Source organism: Leptodactylus fuscus, chromosome 4 (assembly GCF_031893055.1).
Source record: "Leptodactylus fuscus isolate aLepFus1 chromosome 4, aLepFus1.hap2, whole genome shotgun sequence".
Classification (NCBI taxonomy): Eukaryota; Metazoa; Chordata; class Amphibia; order Anura; family Leptodactylidae; genus Leptodactylus; species Leptodactylus fuscus.
In genome coordinates, this window is record NC_134268.1 from 139,295,972 (window position 1) to 139,317,507 (window position 21,536).

At 39.3% G+C, this 21,536-nt stretch overlaps 1 protein-coding gene across 1 annotated transcript in view; it reads right to left on the reverse strand.

Moving 5' to 3' along the window:
• PKD1L1 (polycystin 1 like 1, transient receptor potential channel interacting) overlaps positions 1-21,536 on the reverse strand; it is a 194,435-nt gene that overhangs the window by 121,196 nt on the left and 51,703 nt on the right. The window contains 9 exon segments of the mRNA XM_075271991.1: positions 6,234-6,376; positions 7,332-7,409; positions 7,852-8,016; positions 8,095-8,169; positions 11,582-11,674; positions 13,650-14,003; positions 15,164-15,324; positions 19,149-19,370; positions 21,203-21,384. Of these exon segments, the coding sequence (XP_075128092.1) occupies positions 6,234-6,376; positions 7,332-7,409; positions 7,852-8,016; positions 8,095-8,169; positions 11,582-11,674; positions 13,650-14,003; positions 15,164-15,324; positions 19,149-19,370; positions 21,203-21,384 (1,473 nt within the window).

Here is a 21,536-nt window from a genome sequence, read left to right on the forward strand (position 1 = left end):
AGCTACTCCTACACCAACAAGCTTTCCACCCTGCAAACACTCAACCTCCTCATACTGTCCTATTTACTTCTGATATCTCTTTCCTTGCTTCTCCTTATGTCTGGCAACATATCTCCTAATCCTAAACTACCTCAGCATATCCCTACAGTCAAATCTTCTCCCTCTTACCACAAAACTGGTACCAGCGCATAGAACCCCCTAAATCTTACACCTATTTTCCTTGCTCCTGCCTCTAAGGCACCTCCCCCCGCCCTCTCCGATGCACAGTGGAATGCTCGTTCCATACATAATAAGCTTGATTACATCCAACAATATCCATTTCATGTGAATTTTCCGTTCTCGGGATCACAAAAACATGGCTGATACCCACAGACATCACATCCCCTGCTTCTTTCTCTTATGCTGGTCTGCAATTTTCGCACACTCCCTGTCCCAAGAACAAACTCAATGACCAGAACCTACCTTTACCTTCATCAACCATTTCACCACTTCCTATCCACAGACACCCCCACCAACATCATAGGTGACTTCAACATCCCCATTAATACAAACCACCCTCTGCTTCCAATCTCCTGTCCCTCACCCGCTCCTTTGGTGTCCCTCAATGGTCCTCCTCTGACACTCACACAAAGGGGCACCCACTGGACCTCATATTCACCAGTCTCTGCTCTCTATCCAGCCTCTCAACAGGCAATCATGACACATGTACCTGACTAAAAAACTGAGACGTGCTTCATGGGTTGCAGAACACTTCTGGGTTAAAAAAAAGCCACTCCCAGGATGACTTCACCAGGTATAAAGATGCAGTTCTCAACTTCAAGAACGCTCTCCCTTCTGCAAAGCAGTTCTACTTCGTCACACTCATATCTTCCCTATCCTGCAACCCCAAACAGCTATTCACTACCTTCAACTCCCTTCTCTGTCCTCTGACATCACTCATCTCGGCTGAAGACTCTGCCTCTTATATAAAAAACAAAATTGACACCATCAGAGACGGTCTCATCCTACACCCTCAACAACCACTCTACCCAACTGTTTGGTGCTCTTCATCTTTATCCTGTTTTCTCCATTGATGAAAAGATCTCCATCCTAATTTCAAAATCCCACCTCACCTCCTCCGCGGTTGACCTGATCCAGTCACATCTCATCCCGAACCTCACTGAAGTCTTTACTCCAGCCCTAATCCATCTCTCTAATCAAAGGATCCTTCTCTTCTAAGACGCTACCACCACATCTATCCTTAACCCCTTCCCGCTGCAGGCATTTTTCGATTTTTGTTCTTGATTCCCCCTACCTTTCCAAAGCCAATAACTTTTTTGGGATCCTATCAGTCACATGCAATTTTTTCTAGGTACCACGTCAGAATAACCTTAAGAAAGGCAATTCTTCTCCTACCTTTCGTCATCTTCTCCACGCCGCCGTTTGCCTACAGTCCCGGTTTTTCTCGGTATGTAAATTAGCTCTCTTGCCGCACTGGGGGCGGGTCCCAGCACTCAAACAGCACTGGGGACGTCCCCAATGCTGCCAGAGAGCTCTCTCCAGCGGTTGAAGATGACGCTGCTGACGAAGATGGAGGCAGCACTGGAGAGAGCTCTCTGGCAGCACTGGGGACGTAATTTACTTACCGAGAAAACCCGGGATTGTAGGTGAAAGGCAGTGCAGAGAAGACAATGAATGGTAGGAGAAGAATAGCCTTTTCTTAAGGCTATTCTGACGTGGTACCTAGAAAAAATTGTGTGCAACTGATAGGATCCCTTTAATGTTTGCAGGACAAATTGCTCTTCATGATGTTACCATTAATTAGTCTGTACAAAGTACTGGGAAGCTGGAAAAAAATTCATAATGGAGTGAATTTGAAGAAAAAGTGATTTTTGTGACGTTCACTTTTACGGCGTTCACTGTACAGCCAAAATGACATGTCACCTGTATTCTATGTTTTGGTACGATTCCAAGGATACCAAATTTATATGGTTTTATTTACGTTACCCCTTAACCTTTTCGCCAAGGGTCTCTGGAAATTTTGCATCTTCAGTAGCCAGAGCAATTTTCACAGTTTTGAGATGGACAAATCAAACCTAAATTGCAACATTAAAAAAGCATCCAACCCCCCATACCTATATATTTTTTTTAAAGTAGACACCTGCAGCATTGTCAGAATGCCACTTGGTACTGTATATGAACAGGTACCTTCATGCAATTTTGATTTAAAGTGAATGTTTTATGAAAAAGTGCAAATAAATGTATATTAGTTGTAAAAGCGGAAACCAAACAAAAAATTAAATGCACCAAACCTCCTAAAAATAAGAGTTCAACATGTGCAGAGTTCATACATATCACTATGGCCTGCACCCGCATGCACGTGTCTTCAGAAAATCGATAGAACTGGAAGGAACAAAAATCTGCTTTGAAGCTGGAAATGTTAGAGTATCATCCTATAAAATATAGGGATTACACACCATGAAAAGTAAGTGAACCTGTCAACCTGAAGATTACAAATGTCTTAATGGGTCATCGATAGCCAAATCCACCTTCATGCAACTTTGCAACTAACACAAATAATTTAAAATAATACAAAATACATTTAAAATAATAGCTTAAGGTGTATACAATGTGTATATATACTATATGTACCGCAAACATCAACTACAACAAGAGCTCAGACTCCCAAAAACACAAATACAGAAGACAAGCAGGATTTTGCTGTTATTCACTAATATGTTATAAAGCTATACTGCACCTACCAAACTGACTGTGATACCAAAATCTAACTTTTTTCAGAGTACACAGCATACCGTATATAAAAACACAATTTGATAGTTCATATATACAACCACCTTCATTCAACTTTGCGGCAAACAGAGATTGCTAGCAAAAATTGCACAAAAATTCAAATTTGCCACTAAAGTGCGGCTCAAGCAATCCCTTTCTGCAAACATAATGTACTGTCCATAAAACTGCAATATGTGAGGAGTTTATACATACCACATATGTATATATTTACAGGGGCGGGTGTTAAAGAATTGCCAAAATCGCAGAAGTGTGCCATCCCATTTTGTGCATACAAATTAAATAGGACTTTAAATAAAAATATTATTTTCCATCCCCCTATAAAAATTTTAGCAACCTATACGTTCATCTCTAGTGATAATTGTTATTACTATTATTTTAGCGTGTAACGGACATCACTAGAGATGAATTTTACTGTAGAAAGCTCAGGTATAGACAGGACAGGGATTGGGTGAAATGTAAACTTTATTTGCGAATTTGTGTATATGTTGTGTAAGTGTTTGGTGGGACTTTTTTTGTTGCTGCGAACTGGACAATGGTAAACGTCTGGGTCACAGCGCCAATAAACTTCCTGGTTATGTTCAGGGGGTATAATATAAGAATACCCCACTAGTAAAGCTCAGGAGGGAATTACATTATACCTGTATGTGACAATCAGAGACAAATGTATAGTATGTTCTCTGATTGGCAGGAGAATGGTTAATAGGGACATAAGACTCCCTGCCACCCCCTCCTGGTGTCACATACAGGTTATGTACAGAGTCAGATTCTTTCTCTGTTTCTCTCTGTCTGCTGGGCTGCTCGTGTCCCTCTTCCTTTCCTGTTACAGTTCGCAAATTGCTTGCTTAGACAGAAGGGGGAGACAATTTAGAGCTCTATATCTTTGGACTGCATCAAGATATCTTGATGCTTTCAATTGCATTTTAAAGAGGAGAATATCATCTTTAAAATGATACCAGGAACTTGATTATTGAACTTACAGTTTTGGAGCAATTCACTGTTGAAACGCTGTCGGGAATTGAGATCTGCAGTTGGATCTCAATGCCAAATAGCGTCTTCAACAGTGAATTGCTCCAAAACTGTAAGTTCAATCATCAAGTTCCTGGTATCATTTTAAAGAAGAGATTCTCTTCTTTAAAATGCATTTTAAATCATCAAGATATGTTGATGCAGTCCAGAGATATAGGCATTAGTAGGGAGGATGTAGTAACTACGTCTTCGGCTTGGGAGCACGTATAGCTACGTGCCTGGCAGTGAAAGGGTTAACAAAAATCCAAAACTGAGCCAATTTTTTTTTTCTCTAAAAGTCTCCATATTATGACAGTAGTAACTTTTTTTTTTACACTTCTGTGTATGGGGATGTATAGGATTCCTTTTTTTGTGGGGCCAGGTGTACTTTTTTAGTTATGCCATTTTGGGGAATTGCTATTGCTTTGATCACTTTTTATTCAAATTTTTATCAGAGGCAAAACAGTAAAAAAAAAAAACGGATTGGCCCTTTTCATTTTTTTCCCCCTGTTACTGCGTATACCACATGGATGGGAAAAATATTTTTATAGATTTGTAGACCGGACGTTTTCAGACGTAGGGATACCTCATGTGTATGTGTTTCACAGTATTTAAATAGTTTTATATGTGTTCTAGGGAAAGGGGGGTTAATTTGAATTTCAATTGTTTTTTTATATTTTTTCACTTTTTAAAAATTTTTTTTTTTTTTTTGCATTTATTAGACCCCTTGCAAAAATCTATTGCATAGAGTAGCCTGCAATAGAAAATATAAAATGACAGGCCTAGGAGCCTTCACAAAGCTCCCAGCTACCATAGCAACGGGAAGTCGGCCCCAGAGCTTGCTCCGGGTGTCGGTGATCCCCATGCAGTGGCACTAAAATGGTGCCTCAGTGAGCTTTGACCAAGGTGCCCGAGGGGTTAATACCCGCGATCAGTGCAGACACCCAGTGGCGATGGCAGCCGTTTGGGTGCTGAGCGCCTCCATCTTTAAACACCTGGCATCCAGGTTAAGAAACCCTCCTTCTACCCATCCTCTCCAGCTAACTATCGCCCTATCTCATTGCTCCTGTGTTCCTCAAAATTGCTTGAACAACACGTCTACTCTGAACTATCCTCCTATCTCTCGACCAACATATTCTTTGACAGATTACAGTCAGGCTTCAGATCCCACAGAAACTGCACTAAACAACGTCACTAATGAACTACTAACTGCTAAACCAAGAGTCACTACTCTGTCTTCCTACTCCTTGACCTATCCTCCACCTTTGACACAGTTGTCCATTCCCTCTTGTTAAAAACTCTCTCATCTTTTGGCATCACAGACTTGGCCCTTTTCCTGGATCTCCTCATAACTCACCGTCCACACATTCAGCATCTCCCACTCACACACCATCTCTTCACCATGTCTTTCTGTAGGTGTCTCCCAAGGCTCTGTCCTACAACTCCTCCTTTTCTCAATCTACACCCTCGTCCACGACCAACCCATAGAATCTCATGTTTTTAAATATCATTGCTACACCAACAACACTCAAATATATCTCTCTGGTTAAGACATTACCGCTCTGTTATCCAGAGTTACAGAGCGTCTAGCAGCCAGAGTCTCCTTTCTTTCCTCCCGCTTTCTAAAACTCAACATGGAGAAAACAGAGTTAGTTCATGATCTTTTCCCCACCTAGCCTGACCTATCTATCAAAGTTAATGGGACCACACACACCCCAGTCCCACAGGTCCGCTGCTTTGGGACAACCTTTGACTCTGACCTATTCTTCAAGCCACACATCCAAACCCTCAACATCTCCTGCCGCCTCCAACTCAAGAACATCCATTGAATCTGCTTCTTCCTCTCCCCTGAAACTATAAAAATGCTTGTACTCTGCACTGCTCTTTTTCTGTATTCACACAACCGTCTCAAAGACTTCTTCTGTGCATCGCCCATACTCTGGAGCTATCTTGACACATAAGACTGCCCCCCAAAATCACACACTTCAATAAGACCCTGAAGACCCAGAACAAACAATGGCCGCGTGTGGCTTTTTTATTTTTCTGTTCACAGAGCCACATTACGGCTTATTGTTTGAGGCACAAATTGTTCTTCATAAAGGGACCATTTATTATTCTGTACAATGTACTGGAGAACTGGAAAAAAATTCAGAAGGGGGGGGGAATACATTTGTGCAACTCTCTTGCAAAACAATGAAAAAACAGCAGTTCGGCACTTTTGATTTTTTTAGCCCTCTACGGCATTCACTGTATGGGAAACATTTCTGTGGTAGATTTTAGGTATAACTCATTTTAGCTTTTTGGGCTATATCGAATTTGTTGGACTGAGACATATTGCAGCATGTCATTTATACATATATATATATATATATATATATATATATATATATATATATATAATCTTTGCTGTTATTTCAAATATTTATGAAATACTGTACCTCTTTTCCTGATGTACAAAAGATGCTAAAAATGGTGAACACTTCAAAACCACTTTTGGGTTGAACCTGACACGTCAGTTTTTGTGACATTTCATTTACTGTAAAGTAGAGTTGTGACATTCCAATCCTGTAACCACGTGATTCTACAAAAAGTAGAGAGGAAACAAATCACACTTCAATGCCCAGCAGGGGTATCAACAGTAGTGCAACTACCGCCATAGCAGCAGATCAGCTGCCACAGGGCCAGGGACATTAAGGGACCTGGTGACAGCCGCTAGGTTTTTTTTTTTTTCTTTTTAATAGGCCGTTACGGGCCCTATTTACTTATCGATCCTGGCAGGATCTAACCTGCTTTAAATTACGATAGCTGTGTAGTACATGGGATCTCAACAAATTATATCCACACACTGCTGAAAAAAACCACTGTGTAAAGCACAATTTGCTCATTTCCTCCAGTTGTATAATACATGCAGATTACCAATACTGAAAAACAAATGTTATTGTTTGTACAATAAAATGTTATACAATTTTTCAATATATTCACAGTTTTCTAGATCTCTGCTTGCTGTCATTCATTCTATTACTTCTAGTAGATAAAAGGCTCACCATGGTCATGTGATTTAGGGTCCATGGTCATGTGATGAGCACACAGGTGATTACCAGGCAGATGTCTGATTACTGTGCTGTGACTATAACGAGCGGCACCTGTGTACTCATCACATGACCATGGTCAGAGTTTTATCCAATAGAGGTAAGCAGAATGAATGACAGCAAGCAGAGATGTAGTAAACTGTGAGGAATTGATACAGAAAGTATATTGAAAAACTGTACAACTTTTTATTATACAAACCATAACATCTGTCTCTCAATATTGGTCTGAAAGTGGACACCCTCTTTATCTATTATGTTAGGAGTCTTTCTCCCTGCATACTGTACAGGCTAGTAACTCCAGCCAACACACAGGCCGAGTTTCACCCCTATGAATGCGGGGTTTCAAATGCTATTTGTGTATTAACCAAAAAAGATGACATCACAGTCAAAAGCCAAGGAGGTATTAAGGAAAAAAAAATTCTAAACACCTTTGAGGAAGGTACTCACCCAAGGTAACATTTAGCATATACATTTTGCTAGGCTTCAAAAGAAAAGGTCTGATGGTGATGGTCTGAGAAGAGATACCTGATAAAGGAAATCATTAAGGAATGTTACAAAACCTCAAAGAAACATATGACATTAGTTTAAAGAAAATGACCTGTTTTTTTAAACCAAATTTTTGTTACATGCTCTTTTATTTTCCATGTCACTATCTGTATTAAAAAAAAAAAAGCTTTTTAATAAATTTGTCAGTTCTGTAGTGGTTTTCTTTGTAGTAGTCCTTTGTAGTAATCCTGATTTCCATACAAGATGGACAGGATTACAATAGAAAATAACCCCTTTATAAATAACACAACTTATTTATCTAAGAGTTAATATATATGGTAAACGTTTATTGCATGATGTATTTCTAGAATTGCTATTATGTAAACTGGATATGTTTTAACTCTAATTTTATTCAACATACAAAATTGTTTAATTATTTCTGATTATTATCGAAACATTCCAAGTTGCTAAAATACCATACCTGAGATAGTATAACTACTAAATATTTCCTGATTAATAGGAAGTTTTAGCCAGTGAACCATAGGTGTTGTAATATTTGGTGTAGTATGTAATGAATCCACAAAGTTATCACCAGTATCTGTTGATGTATAATCATCTGAAAAGCCATATGTGAAATCAATTTCACCTTGAAAAAGAGAGAAATAAACCCAAATTAGTTTCTAGATGACCTTAAATTACAGAATTGTATAAAAATCAAACTTACTTTCTATCCTATCTGTTTCTGTTCCAGAGCCTCCGGCACCTTCCACAACGTGGCTGTAGAAATGTGTTTCAAAATCTGTTAAATTCAGAAATGTTATTTAACATTACTGACAAAATGCAAAGAAGAGTCGCAGTACTCCTAGGACCCAAGCAAGAGCCTACACATGACTGCGAATGATCAGGCTGTAGAACTTCTGTATAGTAAACATTCTTGCATGCTCAAAGTCAACAAGAAATTCTCTTTAACTGCATAATCACTTGTGTAACTATAGGGGTTATATTGATCAAAGCTGTGACTCGGAAATCATGGGGACCTATGGGTCACCCAAAAATACTAGGGCTGAATAAACTTGTTTGATCTCCTTTCTGATTTCATCTGATTTCTGGTAGTCTATACTTTTGGTTAGCTGGGATAAGAAAATTTATGATTCACAGCCTTCCACTGTCAGAAAGAAGAAAATTAACTCTTTCATGGCAAAAAAAAAAAAAAAAAAAAAAAATCAGTTGGTTAGCAGCACATAATCAAGTAGGGATGCTATGGGGAGGCTGTGGCACAAAAGGCAGTTACTATGTGGGGACATGAAGGATGGGAAATGTTCATGGTAATCTGAATCCAGGTAGAAAAGGAAAGTGAAAATGTAAATTCTGCAAAAATGCACAGTTAGGCCACTGTTGATGGTTGTGGTGAGAAATTGCACAGGGGTCTATGCTGAGCTTTTGTACCAGACCCCATAAGCTTTTAGTTATATACTAGCCAATAATGATAATACAAGGAGAGTCTAGTCAGACAGTATAGTTACATAATGGCACTTTAAAAGGTTAAGAAAATCTTTTAAATAAAATAGTGAACAACACTTCTATGAAGGTGTTTAATTTTTGTCACCACGCACCACTTTACCATGGAGGATGAGGGAAGAGATAGAGCTCAAGTTAACCAGCTGTTAGGTATTAATGTTTTATGCTCCACTTCTACCTGTCGAGTTGTCTATTTAGGGTACATTCACCTCTAGATCGGAGTCTTTGTTGGAGACTCTGTTGTAGAGTTAGGTGAAAATCGGCGGAGGAAAAACTCCTAAATGGAGGACTTTTTCCTGTGCCAGTTTCAATTTATAAACGATGACCCCCTGACAGACCTGAACAACAGATATGCAATGCTAGTGTGAACCTAGTGTGAACATTTTTAAATTTAGGCAAATGAAAAAAAAAAAAAAAAGACTGATTATTAGAGATGAGCGAGTACTGTTCGGATCAGCCGATCCTGACAGCACGCTCCATAGAAATGAATGGATGCACCTGGTACTTCTGCTTTGACGTTGGCCGGCCGCTTAACCCCCCGCGTGCCGGCTACGTCCATTCATTTCTATGCGAGCGTGCTGTTCGGATCGGCTGATCTGAACAGTACTCGCTCATCTCTACTGATTATGAATTGCATTATGGTACTACAACAGTAGGATTATTGTACAGTATTTTATATAAATATTTTTTTAACCTGACTGACAACTAAACATATTAAAGATCAGTTAGGGCCAATTCACACAGAGTTTACGGGCGCGCATTCTGGCACGTATACACGTGTCAGAATGTGTGCGCTCAAAACAGCGTAACGACCCATTGAAATGAATGGGATCTGTTTTGAGCGCGCACATTCTGACACGTGTATACGTGCCAGAATGCGCACCCGTAAACTCCGTGTGAACTGGCCCTTTTACTGTATATAACTACAGTACTGTGCAAAGGTTTTAGGTCCGTGTGGAAAAAATGCTTTAAAAAACAGAAGTGTTAATATCTTGCCAATAAACAAAACTAAGTGAATGAAATTAAGAGAAATCTAAATAAAATCAATGTTTGATGAGACCAATCTTTGTTTTCAAAACAGCATTTTTCTCCATACAATTGCAAATAGTTTTGAATAGTTCCAAACATTTGGACAACTAATCAGATCTTACGTAAATGTAGGCTTACTCAAATCCTTCTGTCTCTTCATATAATCCCAGATAGACTCATTGATGTTGAGATCAGGGCAATATGGGGGCCATATCACTTCCAGGACTCCTCTTCTAAATGGGTGATGAAACCATATATGGATTTGATTTGCATTTCTCTTTTTTCTCTAGTTTGGTTAATTGATTAAAATAAATTAGTAACACTTCAATTTTTGAAAGCATCCTTAGTTTGCAGCATTTTCTAACTACCTAAAACCCTTTGCACAGTACAGTACGTTAAGGGAACCTGTTACCTTGGAAATGTTGTGCGTTATATAGGCTGCAAGTTATAAAGCAGGACAATTTGAGCATATATAAATATAGCTTTTTTCTAGGAAAAAGTACAGCAGAACTAGTAATATATTTATATAAATCTCCATATATTCTGTGTTTATGAATCTAGTGGGTGGTTCTAAACAGCTCTAGTGGGTGGTCTTAAACAGCTAAGTGTGCATTGAACCATGCTGCACACTCAGCTCTGCTGCATCTCTGTGTGTGTTGAGTTCTGCCACTTCTCCGTGTAGCAGTGCTGTGTCAGCACTGCTACATCTGAGATCGGACCACAATGGAAACTGCTGTGGACAGATCTTAGACTCCGCCTCTTCTGGCAGAACCAGCATTAATTGGCCGAATGCTGTACAATGGCCAATCGACGCTGGTCAATGCATTCCTATGCCAAAATGTAGCAGAGCTGGCCACACGCTCAGCTCGACTACTACAAAGATGCTACATTGGAGATGAAGCAGTGCTGGCCACGTGCTCAGCTTGGCTACTCCAAAGATGCAGACGAACTGAGCACACGGCCAGAACTGCATCTCCGCAGTGCTGAGTGTGTGTTGAACCATGCTGCACAATCAGCTGTGCTGCATCTGATGTAGCAGTGCTGAGTGCGCGTTGAACCATGCTGTACACTCAGCTCTGCTGCATCTGAAGCTGACAGGGATCCCGACCAGATAGAGCCCCAAAGAGCTGGGTGAGTAACATTCCCCCCTAAATAAAGGTAATCCCTAGCTAACCCTGTCTGTAGATCTTTCCCTGTCTCACAGTCACATAGTTCACAGTCTCAAATTAATTGAATGTTAAATTCACCATTCATCTAAATTGGAAGTCACCTGATTTCGGCCGCCAATTCCTTTTTCTGATTTTTTTTCGATGACTCTGTTGTCGTAATTCCTGTCCCACCTCCCCTGCGCAGTTATTGGTGCAAAAAAAGCGCCAGGGAAGGTGGGAGGGGATATGAATTTTTACTGTGTTTGCCTCGTGGCATTCGATTGTAATCAAATACCTCGAACGGCCTGATATTCAATCGAATATGTATTCGATCGAACGGTGTTCGCTCATCTCTAGTCTTTAATGTTTTCCTTTAATTATAACTTTGAAAAGCTGCCAAAATTGGAAGTACCTGTATAGGAAAACAAAACCCTTCTATGATGAAACTGAATTATTCTTTCATTTAAATACAGTAGCCCTCCTTGTTATGGTTGTGCCAAATGTTGCTTTACTCACCGTCAATTGTTTGACCTTCAGTATCATTGAATATGGGATTTCCTCCTTCTCCATCTCCACTTACAAATCCATTTACACCATATGTAAGCATCTCTGTTTATAGCACACAAAAGGTTAATTATAATATTAAAGCACTGTATACCATTTATGCAATAGTTAACATTATTGTTATGCTAGCTCTAATTTTATAATAAAACTCTGATGCCAATGACATAGTTCTGCTTGGGGGCAGTGTGCCAGGGCTGTGACAAGCTATTTTCATACCCTAGGCAGATAAAGGAAATTGTAGCTTTCACCCCAAACACTGTGCAGAGAAGTAGAACTGGGCAATATACAGGGCAAGAGAAGTGGTACTGGGTAATGTGTATCAGGGCAAAAGAATTATTAATGTGCAGTATACAGGTCAAGACAAGTGGTTCAAGGAAGGATATAGACAAGTGAAGTGGTACTGTGCAATGTCTATACAGAACAAGAGAAATAGTCCTGTGCATTGTCCATATAAGGCAAAAAAATTGCTGCAGTTCAGGGCCTTCCAAAAGAAATGCTACTTGTATACAGGGCAGAAGAAGTGATACATCATACATCTCACACTCAAAACACATACAAACTCATTTTTAAGATATTCTTGATATAGATTTTTACTCCTACTTCCTCTTTTCTTGCTCAGGATTAGAGTCAATTCTGAAATGGAGTGGTTACAAGTAGGTTCTCCATGATGTGGATCCAGTAGAAGGGGTTGTTTGTTCTAGTTGTGTTAACTCAGCCCACCAGTGCTATACAGCAAACACACCATCTGCTTCCACATTTGTTGTTGCAGAGATGGTCTATAACTCACAATAACTAAATATGCCTCTCTTGAATGCAATTTTACCCTAAACTGCCTGGTTTGGTATGAAATGTAAAGATTGAGAGTCCTCATTAGTTTGATACCTTTTTTAATGGCTGACAAAAATGATGACAGAGTGCAAGCTTTTGGGACTGCTAAGGTCCCTTCATCAGGCTGGTGTATCACAATATCTGAAGGCAAGCAGGAATAAAATGCATCAAACACTCTATTCCTGTATAAATGTGCTTGCCTTCAGATATTGTGTTATACCAGCCCGATGACCTTGCAATCTGTCATCATCTTTTGTTAGCCATTAAAAAAGATACTACTGATGACTCTCAATCTTTACATTTCATATCCACTGGCTAATACGGTACAAAGATAACATTTTTCTTATACCAAATGGTTTGATATCTACATAGAGGTAGTGACTAATACTATCAGGAGGTGAGGTGGGGTGAACACCTAAGCAGCACAACCTGGATATGTGCCAGATGAGAGAATCTTCTTTTAAACACTGCTAGCATTTACCTTAGGCTTAATCTGGTTCAGAGTCTTTTGCTGAGGCTTAGAGACCTTTTGGTCATGTAATGGTCCATATAAAGGTAAAGGTCCACATACCGCAGAAAATGAAACTTAACCCAGCTTTTCCAAAGTATCTAATACTGTCTGAAAGTCTGGCGCACCTAAAGACCATATAGTCTCACTTTACACCACTGATTATTAGCCTTAGTTTATTATTATATGAAATATATTACTGTGTTGCATGTTAAACCACATTCCATTTTGTAAAACCTCATCCACTTGCTGGGCTGTTAGTTTCTAAAACAATTAGAAAATAGGTGTAAAGCAAGTATACCAGTTTTTTGGCATAATTTATGCCAGAATTCTGGTGAATTTTCATTAGCTTATCTGCCCCAAAGTTTGGAGATGAGAAGCTCCTGCATACATCTGTGTATGTGGAGCTTATTTGTATTGTGGTTTTCCAGTGGTGTTTTCTTTTGTGCAGCAAAACCCTGATGTACAATATTCCTCACATACACAGATGTATACAGGCCAGGTGGTGACACCCTATGTATCTGCCTGTCTTCACCTACATTTCATCCCAACCCTGCAATGAACCACTGCAAAGAGAAACTCACACTTTGGAAGACTCAAAGTATGGATCCTGAAAATCAATTTCAAAATTAGAGGCTTAAAACCTATGATATATCATTTTTAAGCAACAGTTTAGTAAATTACCTTTGTAATTTAGATTTGAATTAATTAACCTATCCATTGTTGACCCACCATGCATGATATTTCTATTGCCTGTAGACCCCTCTTCTAGGAGATCCAGATATGATTCAGACAAGTCCATCAGGTACAAATCCTGTACTAATTCAGAGTTTTCAGAATTTGCATTACTTATTTTCTGTAAGTCAGTTGATTCAGGCAGATGTTCTGTTAAATGGTTTGCTGTAGACACTGATGTAGGATAAATTGTATTTGATGTAATCTGTAAAGTCGGGACTTTTGTAGATGTTGCATTATAGAGAACGTTCTTACTAAGTGCACTTGGAGCTCCCATACTTTCTTTTAATCGACAAAATGGAACTGTAAAAGATAAAAGAAAAGTATGTGTATATATATATATATATATATATATATATATATATATATACATATACATACACAGGTATAGTAAACAGATTATATATACACTGTATGACGTATGACTCTCTCTCTCTCTATCTCTCTCTCTCTCTCTCTATATATATATATATATATATATATATCTGAGCACATTATTCTAATGTACACATTACCCCTGAGCTCAGAGCACAACATTGTCATCCATTCCAGCGCTGCCTCAGTCTTCTGTTCCTGACGCATCTCTTCCTCTTCGCGCCTCCTCTTACACGAGACCACTGCAAAATAGCCGACGGAATAGCTGACTATGCATTTCCTGTCAACCATTTTGTGGTGGTCTCAAGTAGGAAGAGGAGTGAAGAGGAGGAGACGCGTCAGGAATAGAGGACAGAAGCGGCGCTGAAATGGATGACAACATTGTGCTCTGAGCACAATTAGCATAATGAAGAAAAAAAGAAGAATTTGAAAACAGCGGCACGGACCTGAAAAATAAAGGTAAAATAAAGGTCCTACATGCTTTTAGCTTAATTTTTTTTTTAAATGATAGAATCCCTTTAAGGTTTTGAAGCTATGATAATATAGCAAATTATTTCCCACCTTCCATCCTCCATCTATCCTTGAGATTATACCTTATCTTTCCACATATTCCCTTTTTTTCTCTCTTAAGTTTGTTACACTCAATCCTCTGTCTGTAGCTTGTTCCTTCTTTTGTGTTTCTCCTATTTATCCTCATTTCTCTCTCTACCTCCCACCTATTTCTTCTTTCTCTCTCAAACAACTTATTTCCCTCTTTTTTCTATTCTGCCTCTTGCCTACTCTCACATATCTTCATTGATCTTTGGTTTCTCTTCCTCACACTTGTCTTAATAAAAAAAAAACAAAAAAACTTTCTCTACTTTCTGGTCTCTCATCTTGCTCATATTTTCCTCTCTTGTCTCTACTTCCCTCAAATTGAGACAGAATTCTGAAGTATTTTGCTTGGTAAATCTGTTTCTATTTTGTTAAAGGAAAAGTTATTAATACTTAAAGCAGTGCAACAAACAGCATGATACCAAATAATGTTTGGTAGGTAAACTTAAACCTTTCTTCTCAGAAACAATTCGGGATTAAAGGCACAATCATACCATCTGGGGTGATCACTTCTGTTGCATTAATCCAGTATAGGCTCCAATGATACGATATATCTTCTTGGTCACTACAGTCTGCACAAACTGCTCGCGCTGAAAATTGTTGATTCCAGTTAATCGAAATCCCTTTACATTCAAGACATGTTATTTCAACAAACCTAAAACAAATAAAATAAAAACAAACATAATAAGTTTATATTCAGTACTGGAAGCATCATAACTACAAATATATATATATATATATATATATATATATATATATATATATATATATATCACTGCATTATTCTACACCAGTTAAAGATATAAGATAACAAGGATATTCTACTGTATATTAAGACTGGCTCTTTATACTTTCTGTGATAGCAGGAGATGCACTAGAATTACTAGTAAGCTCTAGCCCAGTGATTGTGAACCTGTAACACGTGTGTCAAAGGTGACACTCTAAGACATTTTGAGTGACACATTGGTAGCTACTGTACTTATTGTGTTATCGCAATAAGCAGTTTTCAATAAGTTTTACTCACCTTTCCACGCTCCTGTCCAGTTTGCCCTTCACTGCCTCCTCTATGTGACGCTATACTTACATCACTATGCTGAAGAACACCGGGACGCTATATACAGGTACAGTGCACCTTGGACCTTGGATGTGACTCAACACCCGAGTTAGGCTGAGGCCCCACCGCCACGGACAAATCATGACGTTTCCAGCTCGTGGGGCCCTGGCCTTAGGCTAAGACACCACATTGCAGAAACGCAGCTTTTTTTTGTTGAAGATTTTGCTGAGTTTTTTCAGCCAAGAATGGCTACAAAAGGAATGGGAAATATATAGGAATCTCTTATACTTCTACCTTCTACTAAATCCACTCCTGGCTTTGCCTCGAAAAACCGTAGCAAAATCTGCATCCAAAGAAGCTGCGTTTCTGCAATGTGAGGTCTTAGCCTAAGGCCAGGGCCCCATGAGCTGGAAACGCTATGATTTGTCCACGGCGGAAACACCACAGGAAAAATCGTGGCATTTTACAGTAACTGCATGTGAAATATATATATGGAAACACTGGCGGCTTTCCCTTAAATATAATTGTAGGTGCTTTATAGCTGTGGGTCGTCCTGTGAGGCCTTAGCCTTAGGGTAAGTTCACACAGAGATTTTTGGTCAGGAGTTTGAGGCGGATACGGCTCCCATTGACTTCAATCAGCTCAGGTTTTATTTTTTCCAGGAGCTCCTGGGAAAAAAGAACCAAGATGTTCATTCTTCAGGCCATTGCGCCTCGCGATTCAGCCTGAAGACACACCCTCCTCCGGATTGGGCTTAATCTGGAGCGGAGTGCGCGGTTGGAGTCGCAGCTACTCCGCCTCAGGTTCCAGACCAAAAAACCCCATCTGAACTTACCCTTAAGCTGTTTTTTTTTTTTTTTTTACAAATTTTTGACACATCATGCTCAAAAGGCTAGAAATCACTGCTCTAGCCTCTTAATTTTGTTGCATCATGGGAGGGAACTTGAGCCAGTGTGAAACTGTCATAAATTACAGCTATAACTTGTGCCATTTTTCTGTAGATATTAAACTTGCCAGGCTGAGGCAGCAAACCTTGGCCCTTCTTTATCCTGAAACCATTCTGCCCACTTCTTGTAGACATTTTTTGCAACATTAGCAGGTAGGGTTGAGCGATCAGGATCGGAAAAGATTGGATCCCGATTATCGATCGAGTAAATTTCACGATTGCGATCGGGTTCTGATCCCGCATAAAAAAGATCGGGAACAGAATTCCGATCCCGATCGCTCAACTTACCTGCACAGATCTATTACCGCTGCCTCTGCCTGTTCTTTTTGCTTCTCTTCTCTCTCATTCACATGTCTTCAGAGCGCCATGCGCACCCCCACCTCCCCAGGCTAGTGTTAGAGATGCTGGCAGTAGGCGGGGCTTGTTGTGGCTTAGGAGAGTGTGGGCGGGTACTGGAAGGGGAGACGTGAGTGATGCACTCACATCTCCCTGCTCTGTACCCACCCACACTCTCCTAAGCCACAACAGGCCCCGCCTACTGCCAGCATCTCTAACACTAGCCTAGGGAGGCGAAGGCGCGCATGGCTCTCTAAAGGCATGTGAATGAGAGAAAAGAGGAGCGAGAAGAACGGGGAGCGGTAGCGGCAGCGAATCTGTGCAGGTAAGCAGACACCAGGGGGGACTAAGTAGCCAGCGGATTTTCTTTTAATCACTACACAGCGTGGAGTCCAAAAATTAAAGTGTTCAATTTTTGGACTCCATGCTGTGTAGTGAATAGGATCGTTTTTAAAATCCGATCTTTGATCATTAAAAAAAATCCCATTGACTTGCATTAGGATCAGAATTGGGATCGGGATCGGGTTCGAATAGAAAATGATTGGAAATCGTATTTTAAAAACGATCCTGAAATCTCAAGATCGGCTCAACCCTATTAGTGGGTAACAAATTTGTGACTTTTGCAATGACTTTTAACAGCAGAAAACTGGTGTAGAATTCATGGTATATTGCTTCAATGATTTTCAGATGAGTCATCCAAAAAACAAGAAGAAGCAAACAAAATTAGGAATGTAACTACTATGTGTCTTCTTAGATAATCAGCAATTAAAATTTGATTATATTCAGTAATAAAGAATGATGTAAAAATTCTAGTTCCATTCCAATAAACTAGATTAAAGGGGTTGTCCACTTTCAGACCAATATTGAAAGATAAATGTTATGGTTTGTATAATAAAAAGTTGTACAATTTTCCAATATACTTACTGTATCAATTCCTTACAGTTTTCTAGATCTCTGCCTGCTGTCATTCATTCTGCTTACCTCTAGTAGATAAAAGTCTGACCATGGTCATGTGATTTACGGTCCATGGTCATGTGATGAGCATACAGGTGCCACTTGTTATAGCCACAGCACAATAATCAGACATCTGCCTGGTAACGAGCTGTGCACCTGTGTCCTCATCACATGACCATGAACTGTAAATCACATGACCATGGTCAGACTTTTATCCATTAGATGTAACAGAATGAATGACCAAAAGCAGAGATCTAGAAAACCGCAAGGAATTGATACAGAAAGTATATTGCAACATTGTATATCCTTTTATTGTACAAACAATAACATTTGTTTCTCAATATTGGTCTCAAAGCGGCCAATCCCTTTAAGGTATGTGGAACTGAGACTATACACTTGACACTATGAAGCCGTACAGAACCCCATGTGCCAATGGGTGGTTTTGTTTTTTTTTGGTAAATTAACTGCTGCATGACCTTCAGTGCTACTGAAGGCTACTTTACTGTTACCTGATCTGGAGGTAGAACTATAAAAAGCAGATCTATGTCACATGCACAAACAATAGGACTGCGGACAAATTCCATGCACCTATCTTCCTTAGGCAATAGCAATCCCATTAAGGCTTTCTGCTAGCAAAAAAAGGAACCCATTGAAGTCAATGGGAGGCTTTTTTTCAGCACTGAAATTCCACACCAAATTCCTCAACATTCTCCTCCATGTGAATGCACCCTCAGGCCGGCGCACCACGGGCTGGAAACGCTGCGATTTGGCCACGGCGGAAATGCCGCGGGAAAAATTGTGGCTTTTACAGCACTTGCAAAGTGGATGGAATTCATGCAAATCCCATGCTCACTTTGCAGAAAAAATCGCAGGGCGGACATGTTGCAATTTCCAAAACCGTCACGGTTTTGAAAATTGCAGCATGTCAATTATATCTACGGAAACGCCGGCAGCTTTCCCATAGATATAATTGTAACAGAAAGTCCGCGGAGGAAAACTCCTGATCTTTCTGTTCAAAGCACTGCAGGAAGAACCGCAATGCGTTCACACTGCGGTTGTTCTTACAGCACTTTAGCGCGGCGATTCCAGCCCATGGGGCCTTAACCTAAAAGTGGAAAAAAAGCAGGTTTTAGATATATATTAAAAAAAAGTGTGCACATGGTCTTTTTTGTAACATTTTCATACTCACCTAAAATTTGTGTTTGGACTGATGGATAAGAATGTTTCAGTATTTAAAGATTTGCGATCTCCATTAGACACAGTTAAGGTAAAGTGAAATTGATCACATTTGTCATTTAGTTGATCAGTTGGAAAGGTGATAACAGCATCATTTTTATGAAGAGGGTTTAGTACACCTGGGTCAAAGCATAATTGTTCGTGACTACACACTGCAACACAGCTCCAATCGAACCTAAAAGTATAAAAACTGATTGATCACATAATGCAGAAAAAAGAAAATAAAGTCTAACAAAAAAAAAGTGATGTGGGAAAAACTGCGCAGCAACACATCGTGCTTCTTTCTGCAATGCTTTTGACAGAAAGTTTGCAAATTTTTCCTCGGCGGACTATGCGCTTCAAATATACCTATAGGGAAAACGCCAGTGTTTAAGTACAAAAAACTTACATGCTGCGATTTCCAAAACCACAATGGTTTTGGAAATCGTTGCAGATCTGAAGCACGTATTTTAACACAAACTGGGGGTGAGATTCACTAGATTCCCATGTAGCGAATTTGGCATTATACAACCATATTCCCATTTGCTGTGGTTGTATAATGGTGCATTTTTTTTTTTCATGGCATTTACGCCAAGTAGGGCCCCGGCCTTGATGTGGGGAATGTGATTTTTAGCTTTGAATAATATGGCACATAGCAATACTAACTTATAGTCATAGCACAGTAATCAGACATCTGCCTGGTAACGAGCTGTGCACCTGTGTGTCCATCACATGTCCATGGACCGTAAATCACATGACCATGGTCGCACTTTTATCTACTAGATTAGAAAATTGTATATCTTCTTATTATACAAATAATAACATTTGACTCTCAATATTGGTCTGAAAGTGGCCAACCCCTTTACGCTAAGCCAAGTGGACAGAACCCAGAGGGAAAACACCCATTAATGTACCCAGTTCTTTTATAAACACTGGGGGGAATTTACTAAAACAGGCAATTTTTGGACACAGAAGTGATGCATTTTTGGCAGATGACAGTTTAGCCAAAATAACATGTCACGGGCTCCATTTTATAACCTGCTCAAGCTTTTTTTTTTATAAAAATGGACAAAGTAAATCAAGATCAAGGTGTGCTAGGTGAAGACACCTCACTCAACAGATTTACTATAACTTGCATCAGAAAACTGGTGTTAGTTATACCTGAAATCTAATTTCACCTTACCCTGATTTCAATTTTGGCACAAAGGATTGCACAAGATGCACAGAATAATTAAAAGGTCAGTCATTATTAATAATTCAGACATACCTTGTGCCAGTAGAGGAGTGAATTAAAATGGTTGGCGGAAGAAATGCTAATGAATTTTCCTCTATGTTTTAGAGCCACATATATTTTTTTTTTGTTGGTATCTCATACTTTCTGTGGTTAGGGCAGCATTAATCATCTGACATGTTCTTTTTAAGTTATAAATTTCATCTTATGTTTTCTTATATTTTTATATGTAGATCTTACAACATTAAAAATAGTTGAAACATTTATCACAAAATCACCCACAGAAGAAGACAGGATGCAGCTATTATAATCAAACCATATAAGAAAAAAAAGCCCCAAGTAGTGGGCTATAGCCATAAAACAGGAAAATACGGAAAAAACCTCAGCAGAAACACATTGCATTTTTTACCGCAGCGCTTTTCACAGAAAGTCTGCAGAGGATTCCTCTGCGGATTTTCTGCTTCTATTAAACCTGTACGGAAAATACCAGCATTTCCACAGGTACAACTGATATGCTGCAACTTACTAAAATGCAACAGTTATTGAAATTGCAGCATGCTCGCTGTGGATTTTCTTTTGCAATGTATGGGTGGGATTATCCAGAATCCCATCCAATTTTCCGTTACTGTAAAACACTGTGTTTACACTACGTGGAACCCTGGCGTTAATGTGATATTGACTGACAAACAAATAAAATTAAGTCTGTAACTAAACATACAGTGTTGTTTATGGAGTGTTTATAATGGAGGTGTCCAGATGCCTTCCATATTTAGAAATGCATTTGTTTGTTCATTTACCTTAGTTGAGCTTCCGGATTATCTGGGTCAAAAGATGGTGTCCCATTTAGTGTGAAATATTTAACAGTGGTTTTATCAATGAAAAAATGATGGCCATTTGCAATTACGCTCACTGGATCACTGGGCTGAACTTCTACAGGCACTGTGTAATTGCTGTACACCACATTTCCAACTATTTGAACCTGAAAGAATAAACTGCAATTAATATTATACATGTATCCTGACTGCATAATAAAGGTGTTATTTATGCAGCATATACTAAGTGCTCAATTGCTATGTTCAGTCAACCAGATGGGATTATCATTTCCCCAATGGACTATTAAACAGTAAATGT